General features: G+C 37.3%; 1 protein-coding gene across 3 annotated transcripts in view; it reads right to left on the reverse strand.

Annotated features, from left to right (window-relative positions):
* Positions 1–21,435, reverse strand: part of LOC117241930 — a 91,542-nt gene that overhangs the window by 18,224 nt on the left and 51,883 nt on the right. For all 3 annotated transcript variants that reach the window (XM_033508218.1, XM_033508217.1, XM_033508216.1), the window contains 3 exons: positions 13,296–13,421; positions 2,653–2,880; positions 1,263–1,514 (listed from right to left, as the gene is read on the reverse strand). In XM_033508218.1, coding sequence (XP_033364109.1) covers positions 1,263–1,514; positions 2,653–2,880; positions 13,296–13,421 — 606 coding nt within the window. The remainder of the gene's footprint in view (positions 1–1,262; positions 1,515–2,652; positions 2,881–13,295; positions 13,422–21,435) is intronic.

Genomic DNA, 21,435 nt, shown 5'->3' on the forward strand with positions numbered 1-21,435 from the left:
CCTGTTATCCCGTTGACCGCGGATTCGTTATTGAACCTAGGATCATTGTCATTAGCTTCTCGAGTATCTAATTACCATGGTGACTTGTCAAATTCTGCAATAATCGTATTTGCACTAGTCAATGTCTTCGCTATTGCATAACGACAATGTGTAATCCAAATAAAAATTCGTTTCACGCCCCTAACCCTAATTCCAATGCAAACCCGGCATATACAGGGTGGTTGGTAACTGGTGGTACAAGCGGAAGGGGGTGATTCTACGCGAAAAAAGAAGTCGAAAATGTAGAATAAAAATTTTTTTTTTAATTTTTGTTTTAATTTTTCCATCGAGACAACGATCTACAGTGAGATCCGTTATAACGAGACGTGATAAAGTGCACGCGTACCGAGCGAAAATTCAAAGTCGGTTTTCTCGAAAACAAAGCCTCAAACGAAAAATTTTTATTACCAACCACTCAGTTACCAACCACTCTATATATAAATGTACAAGAGGATTTTTACAATTCTCTGGTTCAAATAAAAAGGCTTATGTAGAGACACGTACCGTTGCTTGCGTGTAATATAAGACATCAAATCTTACGACTGATGTATTGTATGAAACAATTACTTTAGTGTGCAGAATACTCTGTAGTACCCGTTTCATTAATTAAATGCAAATATATTACACGTAAATTAATTCCGTGCCTTGAGATTTGTAATAATTATTTCAAAAATCATAATAATAAATGTTTTATCAGTACGTTTTATACTAACTAATTTTAACTTAAACATTTTCCTGCCTTTCATTGTAAAGATGGCTAAGTTAATGTAGAATAATAGAACAGTATTCAAAACGATAATGAAGATAAAAAATATATTCGTACGAATTTTCAAACGCGTATTTCGATAGGAAATATCCATCGTTTGAAATCGACTCGATTAAAAACATACGAATAATTTTGTGACTCCTTATACTCGCAATCAGTAAACATTGTATTAACACTTAAAGAAGCGGAAAGCATAATTAACGTTCCAAACATAGAACCGCTAAATAACTAGTGTTTGCAACCAGAACGGTACGTCGCCGAAGACTATCTGCATGTTGTCAGAAACAGTTCCTTAACCCCGGAAAATTAATCGTTCCTGATTCCATTCACCGATAACGCGGACTACGAGCAGATCTACCCTCGTTGATTAATAGCTCAGTTTGATAATCAATAACGATTATCATCGCGAAGTTTACATGTCACGCATTGATTTCATGCACGTGTATTAATTAATCACCTTTGACAATGATGCGTAACACGCAGCTGGCCTGTTTCTTCGATACCGGGTGTCTTGCAAAAAACGTGATCTCGTGCATGCCGGGGGTTAGATTCGCTTCTAGCCTAGTCCCCCAGGAGGGTTTCGACCTAACATACCGGAACCAATCGAGATCCGTCGATGGCTGATCGAAAGTCACAAAGGCCTCGTCTCGTCCGGGCGGTAGTTCCGCGATCACATCTTTCGGACATTCTAAACGAGGCTTGCTGTATCCTGCAACACGAAGTAGTTGCAAATTGGAGTATCAAAGAAAAGGATAATTGCAATTTCACTTATAATTAAACCGTGATACGAATATGTAATACGAATGCACGTAATATGCAAAAATATGTAAAATATCCAGAGTATACCCATTATAATATTTAGTACGTAAAATATTTGTCTACCGAGTCTACCTTATATTACTTATAATTACAGTTCAGCTTTAGTTGCCGTGATATACACAAAGGTATCTTTTAGTGTTTAGATTGGATTTATATATGCAAATATTAAGTTTTGGTTAGATAATAAATAATAAAAAAAGACAATTTGCAAGAAATGTTATAGCATTTTTTGGACATTCTGAACGAGACTTGCAGTATCCTGCAAGCAAAATTAATTGGATATCAGAGCATCAAAAAAGAAAATAATAATAAAGATAACAATAAGTAGAAAAAGAATAACAAAATAATTGCACACCTCGTCCTTTTGAGTAATTTGAGAAAACAATTGAAATTATTAAATTAAAATTTGTTATAATCTTATTATGTTGACAAGATTTACTTAAAATATATTTAAAAATGCGTTCATATATTCATATTTGGAAGGACTAATTCCATTAAAATTATTATTAAGAACATTTTCTTGTATTTGTGAGCATTAACTTGTACATTAGTACATCTTTCGCGTCTGTAGCTAATTTAATTAGAATCTGAGTTAGCACATACAATAGAAAGACTTGGACTGTGATAATCCCATGCAAACATTAAGTACGTATGAAGATCCAAATGTTTAATACTACGTTGTTGTTTAAATTGTTAATACTCATATATATTATTTATTAATTATTAATAAAGTCAGTTTCATATAGTGAAGTAAATTTAGCTAATGGAATTAGACTTCTAATTAATATTTATCATCAAAACGGTATTAATTCGAATTATAAATACTATTTAATCATTCATTAAGAAATATACATACATGTGTATTTAATCATAGTGGTGTTCAATAATATTAGTTAAAGAATACACAAAATTACGTGAAATTTAACAAATTAGTTTCTACATACTATCTTATACATGAAAAATTACATTATCTTTATGTATCTAAGAACAGAGTAAAAAGAAACAATTGGATTAATATTTTTACTCACTGACGCACTCGCCGTGTTTCGGCCCATCCCATGAACCATCCGATCGACAAGTCAATTCATATTCCCCATGAAGCTGATACCCATGGGGACACTTCAAGAAACACTTGGTACCTGGTCGATTGGCTACTCTTCGTCTACCTCTCCATGGCTTTGGCGTTGCCAAACGTGAACACATTAAATATCCTCGGCCCTCCGGATTCAATGGTGGACAGGACACGTTATTTATATCTGGAAGAGATATTAAAATAAACCGATATAAAAAATATAAATTTCTATTATTTAATTGTAAGAATTGAAATACTTTTTTCCAGTTCGTTCCAAGTTTCTATTATTTAAACATGTATATATATGTCGGAGATGAAAGAACACCGGAATTGGAATTTTGGATAATCCCGCAATATTGTAATCTAGAGTCTACCATAGCTGTAATTAAACAATTGTAGTTATTCAATTTGATTGTAATTGTTCGAGACTTGTGATAGTGAGCTTGGGCTCTAGGCGACAGCCAGTCGCCGGACGATGCCGCGGTCACGGGATGGACGCTTTGTCTGGCAGAGGTATGCAGTAATTCTATAGCTCTCCTTAAAAAGGAAATAGTTGTAACACTCGACAGTAAACATTCCAACGGTCTCTGTCCCGTAACTCGCCACACGCAGACCCTATTCTTCGAGTAAGATAATTGCCAGATGTCGATGCGTTTCCGCAGTACATGTGCAGCTTTCCCTCGAGGGTGGCTAGCATCTTTTTCTAACCACCGATATGGAGATTGACCAATTAGCAGCAACGTCAATTTCCCTCACCTTCCGAACGAAGACTTTCCTCGACGAATCCGAGGATCTCGTGTCCTTAGACACACCCTATATAGTTTTCCTCTGTGGCATCATCGGGACGGAAAGTCACTTTCTCTTGCGATCTCATCGACGAAAAGAGTAATGCCTTACGATCAGTGAATATTACTCGCTTTATTAACAAAGAGTCAGACTTAGATTTTGCGAGCACGTACATCTATCATCCCGTTGACCGCGGATTCGTTATCGAACCTAAGGCCATTGTCACTAGTGTCGCGAGCGCTTAATCGCAGTGGTTGATTGTCAAGTCTGTGGTATCCATACTTGTGTTAATAAACCGTACCTTTGTTATACCATAACGATGGCTAATTCCAATGAAGATTCATCAAACATCCACAACGCCACCCCGACATCAGAAGTGGGATCAGGTCCATATATAACCACGGAACAACTCATGAGAATCGTGGACCTGTTAACACAGCCGAGGGAGCAAAGACCGAGTACGGAACCTAAGGATGTAACGTTACCACGTTTTGACCCTGAAGGCGCGGACGCCGATCCATTCGTGTGGTGCTCATATACTGATCTGATTTTGAAGGACTACCCGATATAAGATACTGCGTTACTTTTTGCTCTAACTCGCGCCCTAAAGGGTTCTGCTGCGCATTGGCTTTCACAAATAGTGTGCGGTGGAAAGCTTACCTGGCCAAAGTTTAAGAAACGATTCCTTTCGCATTTTGGTTGCAAAGAGACAGCAGCCTCGGCGTTAATAAGGATATCCAAAGAACAACCGTTGGAGAACGAATCCCGAGGAGCTTACGGTAGTCGCGTCCGTACCATGGTGCAGATGAAGTTGCAAGATCTAACGAGGCCCGAAATAATCAATGCCATCGCCCTTTATATGTTAAGTTCACGAGACGAACGCTTTCGACGACTAATTCTCGCGAATAATATCAAGACGGAAGACCAATTTCATGATGAAATGAGAATTCTTGATTACAACGATCAGCCGATATCTTCGCCAGGAAATTCACTAGCGGAACCCGAAGCCAAACGACGCAAGCCACCGGGTGCCTTTACTGTGGTACCTAAGGACATAAAATAATGGAGTGCCGCAAGAGAATGCGTAGCGATCAGCGGAAGAATACTCGACGCCAGTGTAACGTCAATTCAAATTAGAGGCCGGATGTGTGCATGTCTTCAGCCCGTACTCGCAATTAGCCCAGGGACCCACCATAAACTTAAACTTTTAGTTTATTATTTTTGTGTTATCTATTTATGGATGGTCCTTGAAACAGCCCTTAGATTGTTATACGTCCTTACTAATTATGGGGAAAGCAGGTAGTTACCTAATACTTGACTAACAAAAAAGCTGGTTTTTCCCAAAAACAATATTACCTACTAGACACGTTGGTAGGAGGCTTTCTCCTCCTATCTTCATTTATTAATATGACCTATAACCAATTGGCATCGTGGATCGTTACCCTCACTTTTCCTAACGGAAGGTGCGAACAGCGAATCCGCGTTGTTAATTAAAAAGGGCACACTCACACCGAGCTTTCCTCCGTAATGAGATGAGAACACCTAGAGAAATAGAAAAAACCATCGAACAGTGAACATCTCTTCGATCAGTGTATACCTGTGCTGTGCTAGAAAACAAAGACAGTAATTGTGTTACGACTCAGCTATTTTATTTCATCAACCAACCCTTAAATTTACGTGACACCAGGAAAGAAGCGGACCAGCCACATCGTCCAAGGTGGTTTGCTTCAAGTGTCGTGCGGAGGGCCATATCGCACCTGATTGTCCGCTACTGCAGGACAGAAAATCTGGCCTCAAGAACGAACGTCGAATCGACTCCTGCGTGGTGGAGTCTCCAGCTGGTAGTTTGTCGAGCTAGTAGGGAGTCGTTCCCATTTTACTTCGATTCCGGAGCCGAATGCTCATTAATTAAAGAATCTACAGCCTCTACAGCCTTGTGTTAAAAGTACATGTCAGATCTTGTCCACTGTATGTATTAACAGTTTTACATTGGAGATAACTTTTCATGTCCTTGCTGATAGCTACTTAAAATACGATATCATGATTGGTCGTGAAATTTTAAGCCAAGGTTTTAACGCGAATATTACACGAAACAGCGTCGATATTTGTAAGACAAAAATAGTTAACGCCTGTAGTAAAATCGTGGAAGATGCGGTCAACATTAACGAGGTCGACACTGATGTAGTTGGTAACGACAAAGATCGATTAATTTCTGTTCTCGAAAAATTCAAAGATTCGTTCATTACGGGTTTCCCGCGTACTCGCGTAAGTACGGGCCAGTTAGAAATACGTCTAATTGGCCCTAACGTCACCGTACAAAGAAGCCCTTACAGACTTAGCGAGGAAGAACGGAAAATAGTGAGCGACAGAATAAGTGAACTAATTAGAAAAAAAATCATAAGGCCAAGTAGTTCGCCGTTCGCAAGCCCTATGTTACTCATGAAGAAAAAGGACGGCTCAGATAGATTGTGCGTAGATTTCCGAGCGTTAAATAAAAATACGGTCGCGGGTCGGTACCCTCTCCCTCTTATAGCGGATCAGGTCGCGAGGCTGCAAAAAGCGAGATACTTTATCAGCCTGGACATGGCCAGCGGATTCCACCAAATTCCCATTCATCTAAATTCGACTGAATATACAGCGTTCGTTACCCCCGACGGACAATATGAGTACATAACGATGCCGTTTGGATTGAAAAATGCACCGTCCGTTTTTCAAAGGGCCATTCTCAATGCCTTAGGCGACCTTGCGTATTCATATGTTGTTGTTTATTTGGACGACGTCCTAATTATTGCCGACGCGATAGATCAAGCTCTAGAAAGATTAAACACCGTATTAGATACCCTCGTAAAAGCCGGATTCTCTTTTAACTTTTCAAAATGTTCTTTTTTAAAGACATCGGTACTCTATTTGGGATATGTAATTCATAACCCAACCCGGGTAAAATACACGCCTTTGGGTTCTTTACCTGCGCCAACGACCGTCACACAGCTCAGGCAGTTCATAGGTTTAGCCTCTTACTTCCGAAAATTCGTCCCTAAATTCTCACAGGTAATGAAACCCTTGCATGCACTTACTTCCGGTAATAAAAATATAACTTGGACGGGTAGACACGAAAAAATAAGGCAAAATAATCTCCGTTCTGACCGATGCGCCGGAGTTAATGATATTCGACCCCAATTATCCGATAGAACTACATATCGACGATAGTTCTGAGGGATGTGGGGCTATTTTAATGCATAAGGTTGAAGGTAAAAACAGCGTAGTGGAATATTACAGCAAAAGAATTAGCCCCGCGTAATCTAGGTATCATTCCTGTGAATTACAGACGTTAACAGTTGTAAACGCCGTCAAACACGTTCGCCATTATCTGCATGGACGAGAATTTCTTGTCGTCACTGATTGTAATTCCTTAAAGGCATCTAATAATAAAGTACATTTAAATGACTGGGTTCATAGGGGTGGACTTACTTACAAACTTTTACCTTTGACATTATGTATCGGGAAGGTAAACGAATGGCCCACGTAGATTTCTTTTCGCGAAACCCCGTAGACTTGGATCATCGTACGATCAGCAAAGTTACAGAAAAAGAAATCAATCTGACCGAAATCTCCGAAGATTGGCTATTAGTGGAACAACGTCGCGATCCCCAAATTACAGAAATCGTTAACAAATTGCAAAACGACGAGCTCGCGGACGACATCGTGAATACGTACGAACTACGATCCGATACCCTTTATCGTAAAATACAGAGAAAAGGCAGAACTCTCTGTTTGCCCATTGTTCCGAAAGGCTTTAGATGGTCCGTTATCAACCATGTGCATCAGTCAATTATGCACTTAGGTTGGGATAAAACGCTTGAGAAACTGTACGAGTATTACTGGATCGAAGGAATGGCGAAGTATGTTCGTAAATTCGTTGGAACTGTCATGTCGAGTTTCGAAGGCTAGTTCAGGTAAAATACAAGCTGAACTACATCCTATACCCAAGACCAGCATACCGTGGCATACAGTGCACATGGACATAACGGGACTCGTCATCTGTTACAACATTCGTCGAAAACTCTCCGAGTGTACAATTACTCTCGGCAATCTTCGATCTTAACGTCTCTACAACGCTCCGTCTTTAACGACTGCGACGCACTGCACGCATCCGTAGGGAACTTAGTCAGATTGTTGCATTTCGATGCGATGTGTCCGTACTCCTGACATTTAAAACATCTAGCACTTTTGCTTTTCATTGGACAGTTCGCACTTAGATGAGTTTTGTCTCCGCATAAAAAACACCGTTGTACCGGCTCCTGCGCAGCTTCGCCGCGACTCGTCCTCTTGGATATTTCTTCGGCTCGCTTGCTTTTCGTCTTCGCGTTTTCCTTCGCGGCCTTGTACAGGGTGAACTTCTCTTTTAATTCTCAAATATCCTTGGCGCCATACAGTATTATTTTATTGGTCTCCTCGTCACAAATTCCGTTGATGATATATTTTATCACGGCTAAACTCTTCATACTCGCTTGCTTAGCTATATCGAACATTTTGCAGACATACTCTTATGTCTTCCTGTTTCCTTCCTAATTCGACGCGACTGCTCCTTGTGCACCTTGTACGCGTCTACTTTTTGCACAAATTCGGTACTCAACATTTCCTTTATCGTTTTCCAACTTTTAAAGCACTTTTCGTAGCCAACGAACAATTTTGCCGAACCGCGTAAAGGTCTCTTCGCGTATATTACTCGCTGCAGGCCAGTCCACCCATAAAGGTCACATATTTCCTCAAACTGTAGCAATCAGCTTTGCACATTGGCACCGTTATCACCACTATATGTGCTCATTGACTCTTCCACATCCCTGAATGTTAGGTCGTGTGCGCTCCTACTGTCGACTCTAACGCGTGTTTCGAACACATCGCGCTCTTTGTCTTCTCGTCTTTTTCTTCGTCTTCTTCGTCCTCACCGTGCTCAATTTCCAAGGCAATGAAAGCTCTTAGACAATCTTGCAGTTCTTTCTTCTTACTAATTGTTTTTAACCTTCGTTTCTTGAGTTCATCTTTCAACTTCGCAACTTTCATTGTTCCGATTCGCGTCAGCTTATCGTTAACAACGCACCTTTCTTCGACATCGACGATGGTATTATCCGCGTTTAATCCTTCGCTCATGTATAATGATTCAATATAATTTCACAATTACTACACGAATAATTCTGTTAAATAGTTCGTTTTCTGTTTTATTCGATCCTGGCCCGAGCCCCCGGAATTATAGTGACTTATTTATTTGATATATTTATTTACAATGATGAAACAGGAAACTATGATTATTTAACTAAAGAGCTATTTCTTAATGTAGTAATGCAATACAACTAAAACTAAATTGGTACAACTTCTAAGCGATACTTCACAACTCACAACTCGCAACTAATAACTCACAACAATCGATAATCAACAACTCACGACCTACTCCAACTGACTAATTTTCTCCACCAAAACATCCTTTTATACCAGTTTTAATGCTCCGACCACGTACACGCGTTGATAACCCAAAATGGTCAAGTATGCCTTTTTTCAACTACCTATTCTCCTATAGGGCCACGAGCGTATTGGGATTTCTCTCCTTTCCCTGCACTGTAGTTCATTGGGTTTCTTCTAAATGATTTTTCCACCATACAACGTATATGTCCACCACTGTAAGTTAGTATTGAGCCTGCCTTCACCACCCGAAAGTTAAGTATTAAATACGAATTCCATCAATGAACGAAACGCAGTAGACAATCTGTTAGCTGATTCACTCTCCATTCTCCGGAGAACGATTTTCAAAGCCGTGCATCGATCATCGATATGATATCGCGAATCCCTTAATCCGCTTACAATTAGCTGGATTTTCGCTGACGCGTAGTTGCCGGAAGGCAAGGGAGTTTCTGTCAGCGTTAATCGGTTGCCTTGGAGGCAAGAACGGAACCGAGGCGTCGATACGCGTCGAGCGCAATCTCAACCCTACGACAACGTCGACCAAGCATTATCGTCCACAGCAGATGTTCGCTCCTATTATTCTCCACGTCTGCATAATATATGAATGGTGGATGTTAATGACGACACATATCGATACTGCATTTGCGAGAATCAGTTCCGTGACGGTTCTGCATGGCGCCACGGCGTGTCGACGTTGTTTCAACGCTGGACGGCTTTCGATAGAATACTCCAGGATTTCGTTGTGTGTGTGTGTATATATGTGGAGGCGAACACCGTGGAAATCGGGTCACTTGACGGGGAATCTTGCAGATTTGCAATACTGCATCCTCGATCGAATAAGCGACTCGAGTATCGACTAACCCATTAATGACCAACGCTGCGTTAACGCAGCATTTCAATTGCAATCTCTTCTCAGTGAACACATTATTAACAGCGTTGTTGTTGGGAACAATAACTTCAGTCGAATCGTATCTTTTTAATTAATCTGCATGTTGGAGGATATATTGAAAAATTTATTTCAATTATAATTTTTTAAATTTAAGGATATACATTGCCCTATACATATTCAGATAATCTACTCGTTACAGTTATTACAAAACTCTAACAAGTTTTACCCTATCTAGTATTTTATATTATAAAACATGTGATACGAGTAAATTAACAGATTTATAGTAAAACATGTAAAAGATAAAATCAATAAAAGGCATTCAATTGAAGTTAACATCATGATGTGTTTAAATCGGAATGCCAAATGGAATTTACAATTCTTCCAGTTTCAATAAACATCTGATACGGTGGCACGTTTCCTTCTCGCGTCCGACAAATTCTTTTAGAATTCCTTAAGGTAGAGCGGAACAAACTCCTTGTTAAATTTTCAAGTGTCGTACATACTAGATTTCGCGACTCGAATAACCAAACACATTCTTTATCGATAATTTAATGAAATTCGGCAGTTATCGGTTCGTCGCGAAATATATACCGTCACGGCATAACTGTGCAAACAATCGCAATCTGGGTCACTTGATTTCATATTCCCCGAGAAACTTGTAAAACGTTAGCGTGCACCCAAGGCGATGCAAATTTCACGCTGAAACTTCTTGTGTCTTTCTTATTGCCCGATAAGTTTATGCAAACGAGAGAGTAAACTGGCAACAACAAAAATTTGACCAATACGCCGAACGAAATCGGAATAATACCTAGAAAGTTCTAGCCTCGATTCCGTAAAGATACAACAATACGGATCTATTTCGAAAAAGCTGTCAGTGTCTCCGTTTTACATTTTCTACATTGTACATTTTTTCACATAATATCATATAATAACATATATTCGATCATTACTTTATTCACACGTGATAGATTTATTTTATTCCATTATTATCGCAGTTCTATTATTCGAGTGCGCAATGCATAATCGTGCACGATAATGCATAATAATTGTTCGGTCCACATTACCCTAGGAAAGGGTTAACGAATGGGATCATTGTTCCTAGAGGATTTGGCCACAAAGTGGAGAACGTAAAGGAGCTTTCTGATAAGGGAACTGCGAGCAACAACACGGTACTTAGTCCGGAACCTTAGGTATTTACCCCAAAATCCCGCAATTGAATGCGAGTGATTTGGCTATTCCTTGCGACAAGAACTTTTTACGGTCTCTAATATATTGTTGTAGATGGCGATAGAAATAGATTTCACAAAGAATTTAATTACACGTGAAGAAAAATCGTAAAGATCGGTTCTTGCTGTTCTATAATATTGATTTAATTTTTTCAGTATAACGAATCCATTATATATCCACGTACAATAATTCAATGTATGCTATGAATTTATTTGTGCATCTTATATTAATTTTATTGTTGGGTTGAAAGATGAAAACGAAAAGTAGTGGTAAGAAACCGTTTTTATATTCTATAGTTAATTTTTAGTTTAACGGAGCTTTTCTCTCGCCAACTGCTATTCACCACCTGTGACTTAACATACACTTGAAAAAGTTGAAGATAATAGATATTTTAGAAGAATTCAATACAAAGGTCAAAGATATAAAAATACTTTACCTACTTTTAAGTATAATTTATGACAGTTATGAGTGTTGCAAATATTTCAATTTCCTCGAATATTATAAAATTGTAGAATTTATGTGAAAGAAGAAATATCAGACAACTTCTCAGAATTCCCTTTCATAATTGCGATATTTAAAGTACAGAATTCAATAATATAGATCGACTACAATAAAATTGCAGGTGGAATGAGTTAAATAGAAAAATAGTGCTTATTTCGTTTAAATAAAAAAAGATACTCTCTTAATGAATTCAATAAAAAACTAAAATAAAAATCAAAAAATTCTCGCGTGGACAGAGCACTCGATAAAACGCCAAAAACTAATCGCCTAAAGAATTTCCTAGAGGCACAATATTCAATATCATCTAGATAGGTTCCTGGGAAAACTACCAGTAGCAATATGCGGAAAAGTGGATCGACAAAGAGTGACAAGAAAAAAAAATAGACAAAGTTCGCCATGCATAATACGAAGCTAGAGAAATGAAGGGTTCGAGGCATGAATCCGACTGCAAGAAACGTGGACGAATTTGTCGTTGTCCCGTGAATACGTCTGTTTAGCAAAGAGAACTTATTACTCAGTCGTAAGTATTAATCGCAAAAACGTTGCTTGTCGCAGAAACGTTCGCGCGCGTGTCCACGATAGCATTATTACGACGCAGCCAAGAAATTTCCCCCGTGTCACTGGAACATATTGCGTTTCCCAGACGCGCGAATGATGTATGATCCTAGAGGATGGGACAAGGAGTCGAATGAAAAGGAGAAGATCCGAAACTTCTCTCCAAAGAAAAGGGAACGTTTCAAGGGACGAGCCGTGTACAAGCTGCTACAAAACTGTTGGTCGATGGAGCAGAACATGGTAAGCAATGATAGAAGGGACGTTTCTTGATTAATAGATGCATCATCTTTTGATAAAAGATACTTGGACATGAAAATTTTGGGCTCCGAATGTCAAAATATATATTAGCGATGTGAAAAATCTGTACATATGTTACGCGTCGTAATTATAAATAACATTTACATATGTCGGAGTCAGGTGACAACGAATTCAGGTTCGATAACTAATCCACGGTCCACGGGATGACAAGTGCCAACGTAATACACGATTCGGATAACTCTCTCCATAACTCAATCAGCAATTCGCCCAACGACTAACTAACTAACTAATTCGTAATCCAAATGAAACTGCCCTTATATATTCCTGTCCCCACTTCTCGGGTCAATCTTTGTTTTTAAGGAGAGCCATATAATCATTCCCTACCTGTGTCAGGTACACGTCCCTGACCGTGGCTACGTCCAGTGACCCGCTATGTCACTTCGAGCCCGAACCCATCGTCATAAAGCCAGATTGGAACATTAAAACTATTTCTTATTTTTATTACTTCAGCGTAGCTATAGTAAAAGTCAGGACTAGGGTATTGGAGTTTTTCCCAACATTCCAGACGGGAAATCCCGATGTTCTTTCATCTCCGACACATATATATAATTTCAATTTTAATGGTAATTGATAATACACGATAACATTTCGATTTATAATTGCAACGCTCTTCTTAATATAATAAGAGCGTTGTTCATAGTGTTTTAGAGATACGATATCCTCCATTTCATATATTATCCTTATTTTATGTATTAAAGATTAAACATCCACAGTCCATGTGTCATATTTAAAAAAATATCGTTATATTTGCTTCCTGTGCGCACGCAAAATTAATTTTTGTATACAGAGACGATTAATGATAAACGTTTTTACAAAATGCTAAATCAAGCGACAGTTATGAAACGCTCAATATAAGACAAGAAACTTACCCACGCAGGATTTGCCATCCGACGACAGAGCTTTCTCGTCCCCGTCGCAAGCGCAGAAGAAGCTTCCGTCTGTGTTCTCGCAAACTTCCATGCATCCACCATTGTCGACCGTACATTCATTGATATCTACACAAACAAATGCAGAATTATTTTACATTTTATGCATGAGAAGCAACAGAACACGAGCTACAACACAAGGGCGAAACTAAACGCTCGGAGAGTACGCGAATGGAATACCATTTCTTTTTCCATCTGCTCACGATCACGATTTAAAATTTTCAAAACCGACTGTGGCGTGCTCAGTTTACAGATGCGCTGCAATAAACGCACATAGAAGGCCTGAGTTTATACGATGGATCATATTATACACGATGACGTGTTATTGACTGGAAGCCATTTGTTTCAACTAGATAGTAATTAATCGTTAGTTTACTGATGTGTGCATTGCCTGAGAATATTTTAATCGAGGTGGTGAGATACCACTGTTTGTGATTATCGTAAGCGTTTAGTAAAATCGAAAAGTACATTTTTAAGTTACTAAAAATTATTGATTTTTTGTACTTATATGGTATTTTGAAGTTTGCATTTATTATTTAGTAAAAATACTATAGAGAAGCTTATAAGTCGATACCAACTAACTAAATCAAAATTGCAAATAGGGTAATATAAAGGATAATGGAATAATAGAAGATAGTGTACCTTGACAAGTATCGATATAACAAATGAATTTAGAAATAATCGTTGGTTATGATAGCAAATTCTATCAAAAACTTCCGACTCTTTACGACCGGTCTGATATCTTAACTTAAGAAATCTAATTCCATAAACGCGTAACGAAAGAGCAGTCACTATATCGTTTGTAAAATTGAAAGAGAAATTTCTGACGATATGGAATACCACATTGGCCTGCGTTATTCTAGCAGTAACAAGCGTTTCCTCCCTATCGTGGTACCGACTGGTATCGATCGACATTCCGCAAAGTTCAAGTTTCACCACGCGAGTGTACTCGCGCTTGATAACGTGTCTGACCTTTCATCGTCTGGGTAGTCGAGGGAAAACGACGGAAGGCCCCTTTCATTCGCATACAACCACTCCTCGTGAACGTGTCTGCATTCTTTCGCTAGTCAACCACCGACCGGCCGGTCAATTGTCCACCCGGTGGCGTTAAATTGACCGAAATAGACGTACAAGGGTCGGCCAGATTGCGATTGCCTCGAGCGCTTTCAATGACCGCCAAGAGTGCTCGACTTCCGTCCCTTTCACGACCTACGGTCGCGATATGCTATACTACAAGAACTATCCGCGTGATAATGACGCGCCGACAAAATGAACAAGCAATGAAACGTCCCTTCTCGTCCACCTTATCCGGATCCTCGGATAACTCTGTAGCGAATCGATACAATACCCCGTGATTTTGTCCCATAGGATTTCTATTGTTGGCTGTGCGCATTCTTGCTGCGAGCTGATATCTCTTGAATGTGAAAAGAATATATGAGAGAATTTAGTTTAATATTAGAAATATGAATTTGGTGCAAGAAATGAGGAGTTAGATTCGTTAGATCGGTGCATGTGAGATATTGTCTTTTGAAACTAACATATTGTTATCTCTCTCACATTATTATAATTAATAAATGACGTAGTATAAAATGAAGTACATAAATCATTTTAAAAAGTGATAATTCCGTTGCTTTTAAAAGTTGTGAGGCATATATTCACAGACAGTTTTGGTAATAACTAAACTGTAATTAAAAAATGGATACATTTGTTTTAAAAGGATGCAAGATTTATTAACTTTTCAAGATTCAAATGTTTTCAGCACCTTGTTCGGCGTATCTGTCTTCTTTGAAGCCACGTAAATTTTAACTGGCTCGTTTCTTTCACAGAGATAAGCATGTACGTGTACATATCAAGGCGCAAAAATAGCGAGCTATAATTAATCTTCGTCGTAAGAAAATTCAATGCAGTTTTCTAGTCAAGTCTGAAACAATTTGTAACGCTTCACGTTATGCGTTATTCATTGTGGAACTTGGAGGCAAATCTGAGAACTCTCGGCTGAGCTAGACAGCTTTTTATACTACTTCATGAGACCCGTGTGCGCATATGGTAGACATCGATCCAACACAGCCATATAGCAGTTGACGGAAGAAAATGTATTGGAGAACGAAAATCGCTATTACATAACTCCATTGCTCGATATTGTCTAACGATAAGAATATCTCATACAGTTTCTGCATATTTCATTTCATATTTCATTTTTGCACTTCGTCTCATAACTATAGAACTACTTTAAAACGTTCAAATTTTATATATTACATTTTTATATATTTTCGTATGTTATTTTTATATACCGATAAAACCGAAATATATCATGTTTAAAATCGTATTAAACACTTCCATCTTTTTTAATGATATTCATAAAAGTATGAATTTGCATAAATATTTACAGTCCACTCACGACTATAGAATCGGCGTAACAATATACGTTTTTATACAAAACCTAATGTCAGGGTGTAATAAAATAAAATGGTAACAGTATCTTTTGTAAGTTTAACTTACCTCATCGTCAATATCATTGAAACCTTATATACTCTGATTCAGATCTTTCGAATGCAACACCTCGAACAAAAATGAGCGAATAAATAATTTGAAATTACACACCTACATGCATTGTTCATTTATATTACAGTCACAAAAGGCACAGAAAATTATATAGTAAGTAGCATTAAGCTTGAAACTCTCTGATTTGGCACACGTGCTTTCGACATTGATGGCGAACGACCATTAGTCACTAGAGGCTATTATCCACCAACTAATTTAAAAGTCAAAATGCAGAGTGTCATGTACACAATGACACCTGTGTATATACGAAATACAAAAATTTTATACGGTTTTAAATTTCATCGGAATTATGCACAGATCATTTTCTTCCTGTAATAGTTTCTGTCTTCAAATTAAAATCTACTTTTCAACGCTTTCATCTTTTCTCTGTTAGCTTTGTTCTCAACTCATTGTTTTCATTGTTTCATTGTTGGTAGTTACTAGTATATTAATTAACAGCATGTTGTATTAGCTGTCAATAATAGGAATATGTTACGTTACCACACGATAAGTTATCGCAAGCTTATTGAAACAATTAGCAACGATATTAGTAACACACGATACATGCGTAACAAACACATTTACATATATAAATTATGTTTGAATTACTTAGTTATTCTTACGAAATTAGAGTTTAATAAAAAGAAATGTAGTTCAATAAAATCAGTATTTTGCAACTAAAGGTATGAAAATAATAATGTATAATATAATAATATATAGTATTGTTTACATAATATAATCAAATTCATTGTTTATATTTTCATATTCCATTACAATTCATAATTATAAATTACAGATATCCAAATACATTTATTTCAATTTTAACTAGAAGAACACTTTCTTTTCCAGAGAACTAGATTATTCATAGAGAAAAACACGCACCGCACTCCTGTTTGTTTTTCGTTCGCAGTAATTTTTTTACTGTGATTTATGTTTCAGTTTATCAAATATTCCGCGACATATTTGCAGGTATAATGCTTCATTTAATTGCAGAGTACTAATTACGTTATGCTGTGACTCGCTGTTTGGACAAATATAAAATTCCGTTTGTTGTTGCATGGTGAATGCACAACTCATCGTATTTATAGATGACAAATATATTCGACTAGTTACCGAATCGTGAGCATATTCTGATACGTTCAATCAATTGGACTGTACAATTCATTTACATAATTCAGCAACTGGAAAATTTAAAACATAAATTTCAACAAACCGTCCGTCACATACAATAACGGTCTTATCATAAAACAAAAAAAAAAATAAAATAAGAAAATGAAAAAAGAAACTAAGCTCGATAACTAATCAACATAATCGAATATATATAATCGTACGACTACATGTATATTTTCGAATTGATCGCAAACTTTATCAATATCATCTCGATAGTCGAATCTCGTAACAGTGTCAATGAAATTTAAAAACGTTTCCTATAACGTGTAGAATATGTTCATAAAATAATCATAAGCTACAAGTTTTCGAACACTTTTGTGAGCCTGCGTATGCTTTATATAATATTGTTTTCTTAGTTAAATTTGTAGAATACATACAGAGTGGTTGGTAACTGGTGGTACAAGCGGAAAGGGGGTGATTCTACGCGAAAAAAGAAGTCGAAGATATAGAAAAAAATTTTTTTTTTTAATTTTCTTTTTCTTTTTTAAATTTTTTTATCCAGACAACGATCTACAATGAGATCCGTTATAACGAGACGTGATAAAGTGCACGCGTACCGAGCGAATATTCAAAGTCGATTTTCTCGAAAACAAAGCCTCAAACGAAAAATATTTATTCTATATTTTCGACTTCTTTTTTCGCCTAGAATCACCCCCTTTCCGCTTGTACCACCAATTACCAACCACCCTGTATATTAAATAATATATAAACATAAAAATAAAATAACAATAAAAATATTTAACGTAACAGAATATTGAATATAAAAATTACATAATGAAAGAGGACAAGGTACATTCAAATGCTCATAATCACTCATTGCCTCTTAAAATCGTCACAATTTTTCCAATGTTGTTCCTAATACGTTTCCAAACTTTTGACCTTCCTTGTTCTTCTCATTCAACATGTGATAGAATCGAGATTTACTTGCCATTACAGTCACTTGCCTTACTTTCACGATCTTTTTATATTTTGCTTGAGTTTGAATTGAATTGACGCGGATATTGAAGGAGTATACGACATTCTTGTTTTGGTTAATTACGTTCGAGAAAATGAAAAGTGGTGTAAATACATTTTTTATTTGTGACAATTTGTATTTAGTTAATTAATTTTGAAATTTCCATCATGTAAACACCTTCGTCCAATTTTTCTTGCATATTACTTTACGTTATCTATTATAATAAATTCTATCGAACTATCAGAAAATTGTAATACAATATTCATTGAAATATTATTTACACCAGTTTTTGCGTAGTACTTTCAATTACATAAATTCTTAAAACGTAAATTTTAAGAACATAGTGACATAAAAGAACATTCGAAATGAATTATCCGATACAAAGGATACTAAAATAAAAACAAATTAAACAATTTAAATTAAGCAAAACATTAAAAAAGAAACGAATTGATAACATTTCTAAGCAAATAGGAAACACGATCGAAATTCCAGCTATAGTCATGGATGAAACAGCGTAGGCTTTTTCGCAATGTTTACACTTGTTGCTTTTTCAAAGAGAAGGGCAGAGAGAGACAGAACGATATTTTTCTTTCACGGAGGATGTATATCCAGGTGCAAATAACTCACCCTTGCATGTGAACCTGTCTTCGTCTAGTTTCATCCCTTTCGGACACTCACAACGAAAGGATCCCGGCGTGTTCACGCATTTATGTTCACAACCTCCCTTGTTATCCTTGCATTCGTTCACATCTGAATTTTAATGAGTACGTGTAATTTCTGAAATTTAGCTAACTTCCGTGATAGTCTGCGTTTCCGATCTCATTTAATAGCGCGGTTAATCCATTGTAAGTATAATAATACTTTAACACGTACATATCGTGTTTCTTAAATATTTTTTCCCAGAAAATTATACAGGGTGGTTGGTTACTGGTGGTACAAGCGGAAAGGGGGTGATTCTAGGCGAAAAAAGAAGTCGAAAATATAGAATAAATATTTTTCGTTTGAGGCTTTGTTTTCGAGAAAATCGACTTTAAATTTTCGCTCGGTACGCGTGCACTTTATCACGTTTCGTTATAACGGATCTCACTGTAGATCGTTGTCTCGATGGAAAAATTAAAAAAAAAAAGAAAAAAAAACCCCTTTTTTACGTGGGGAAATCCGGCGGATTTTTATCGGCTAAAACCCCACGGGCGGGCCTAGGTGTAGTCATCAGCAACGAGTGAAACCGCATCTCCGGGGGTACTTCCCAAACATTCCTAGAAAGCACTACAACATGATAGGCAAGGGGGGGCCCCCACTTGCCCGTTGTATATACTTCTAAGATGATATTTGGTTTTCCACCTTGGCTTGCCCCAGGAGTGGTCTCGAACTCGCGACATCTTACTACCGCATACGCCCTTTACGAGCGTAGCTAGCGAACCCGCCGAGTATTTACTAGTTGTTGATGCATTATGTTCATCAAGTTGTCCTTATACTCTGGTATAAGAAAACTCTGGTCTTCAGTGTTGCTACAACGAACACGTGTTTTACAGCTGATGACCCAAGATGGTCACCTAAACCTCAAAATATAGAATAATAGAAAATATAGAATATATAGAATAGAAAATATAGAATAAAAATTTTTCGTTTGAGGCTTTGTTTTCGAGAAAATCGACTTTAAATTTTCGCTCGGTACGCGTGCAGTACGTTATAAAGGATCTCATTGTAGATCGTTGTCTCGATGGAAAATTTAAAAAAAAAATAAAAAAAATTTTTATTCCATATTTTCGACACTTCTTTTTTCGCGTAGAATCACCCCCTTTCCGCTTGTACCACCAGTTACCAACAACCCTGTATAACAAAATTCGATTGTTAAATCATGGGACACTTTGTATATCTCATTTTCATAAATATGTACATATAAATTTTCTACTTTACTTGACACGCAATCCTGACTGAAAGCAAAGAAAATGAAATGAATTTCCAACAAAAACATTTCTCAGTGGTCGTCCTCATTAATTCCATACCAATCACTTTCTAGACAAAATTACCGTTTGAAGTGCTTCTAAACGCGAAGAGAGAAATTTAAATAACCATAAGAAGAAATGTAAATAACCATATAAATAACGATAGACACGAGCAGTCAAAATGTTTGTACGCGTCCCCTATCTGCTTTGCTACGATTCAAAATGAAGAAAAAGCGCTGCACATATACGTGCACGAAAGGGAAACAAACTCTCGTGAAAAGTGCACAAAGTTAACCGGTAATGAGACACTTATAAAAACGAACGCTGTGTTCCACAAAAGTGAAAAGGGTACTTTGGCCACGAGAGTAAATTTTTTATGGAATGTTACTCTTCTAACAATTTTCTGAACTTATAACGACGTCGGTGAAACTTGGCCAGGGAAACGTCACGTCCAGATGAACTACAACGAAAACTAGAAAAAAAAAGAGACAGAAGAATGAAAATACGATAATGATGGAAATCCTGAGAGGGTAGTTAACGAATTTTCCGATGTTCAGGCTATTTCGCTGAAGCGTAATGAAAATACCGAGACAATAAAGAGAAATTACAATTTTCCTCACATCTAGTGCAACGGGGCCATCGTAAAAACTTAGTAGAATCGCAGAGAGTTCGCGGAGGATCTTGTTAGAAGTTCGTCCGGACCGAGCAAAATATGAATAATACTCGGCTAAACTTTCACGTACGACTCAGTTTTTGTAGGACCATTACGGAAGAATTGGCACAATAACTGAAGAAACAGTGCAAGAAACTGAGTTGACCAAAGATCTGGAAAAAAATCTAGATATACTTTTTCCTGAGAAAATAGTGAATGATATAAGAATGATAATAAGAATAATGATATGCTCAACAAAATAATCAAATTCAGTTTTCTCAAAAATGAAGCGTCATATGAAAAATATTTTATTCTATATTTTCTCCATACTTTTTCGCAAGGAATCAAATCGTTTGTACGTGCAATTCGGTCGCGCCTTGTATAACTCTATTGTCAATTATAAAATAAACATAAATCGGAACAGTGCCTTAACCGGTAAGAAAATACGACGAAAAATTCCCTGATTCGCAAAATTATTAGGAGAAAAGGAGAGAGCGCACAGTGGTAGAAACGCGGTTCAAATATCGCTAGTAAAAAGCGGACGTAATGTGAAACGGATTCAGTAGCGATAGAAAAGAAAAAACGCGTGAAATCTTTGCACTGAGATGAAGGCAAGGGAATGAAAGCGTTAGCTTTCCTAAAGTACATCGCGTCCCTTTATCCTTGCCTCGTCGAAAAACGAACGGACACTCGACACAGGTACCAAAAAATGAGCTATCCCCTCGCCATAAGAAAGCTCGTGTTAAAAGACTCGAACGAAACTAATTCAGAATTTCTTGCGACCGCATTGAAAGACTTTTACGATGCCCTCCGCGTATT

Source organism: Bombus vosnesenskii, unplaced genomic scaffold (genome assembly GCF_011952255.1).
Source record: "Bombus vosnesenskii isolate JDL3184/JDL3185 unplaced genomic scaffold, Bvos_JDL3184-5_v1.1 scf7180000016262, whole genome shotgun sequence".
NCBI classification, from domain to species: domain Eukaryota; kingdom Metazoa; phylum Arthropoda; class Insecta; order Hymenoptera; family Apidae; genus Bombus; species Bombus vosnesenskii.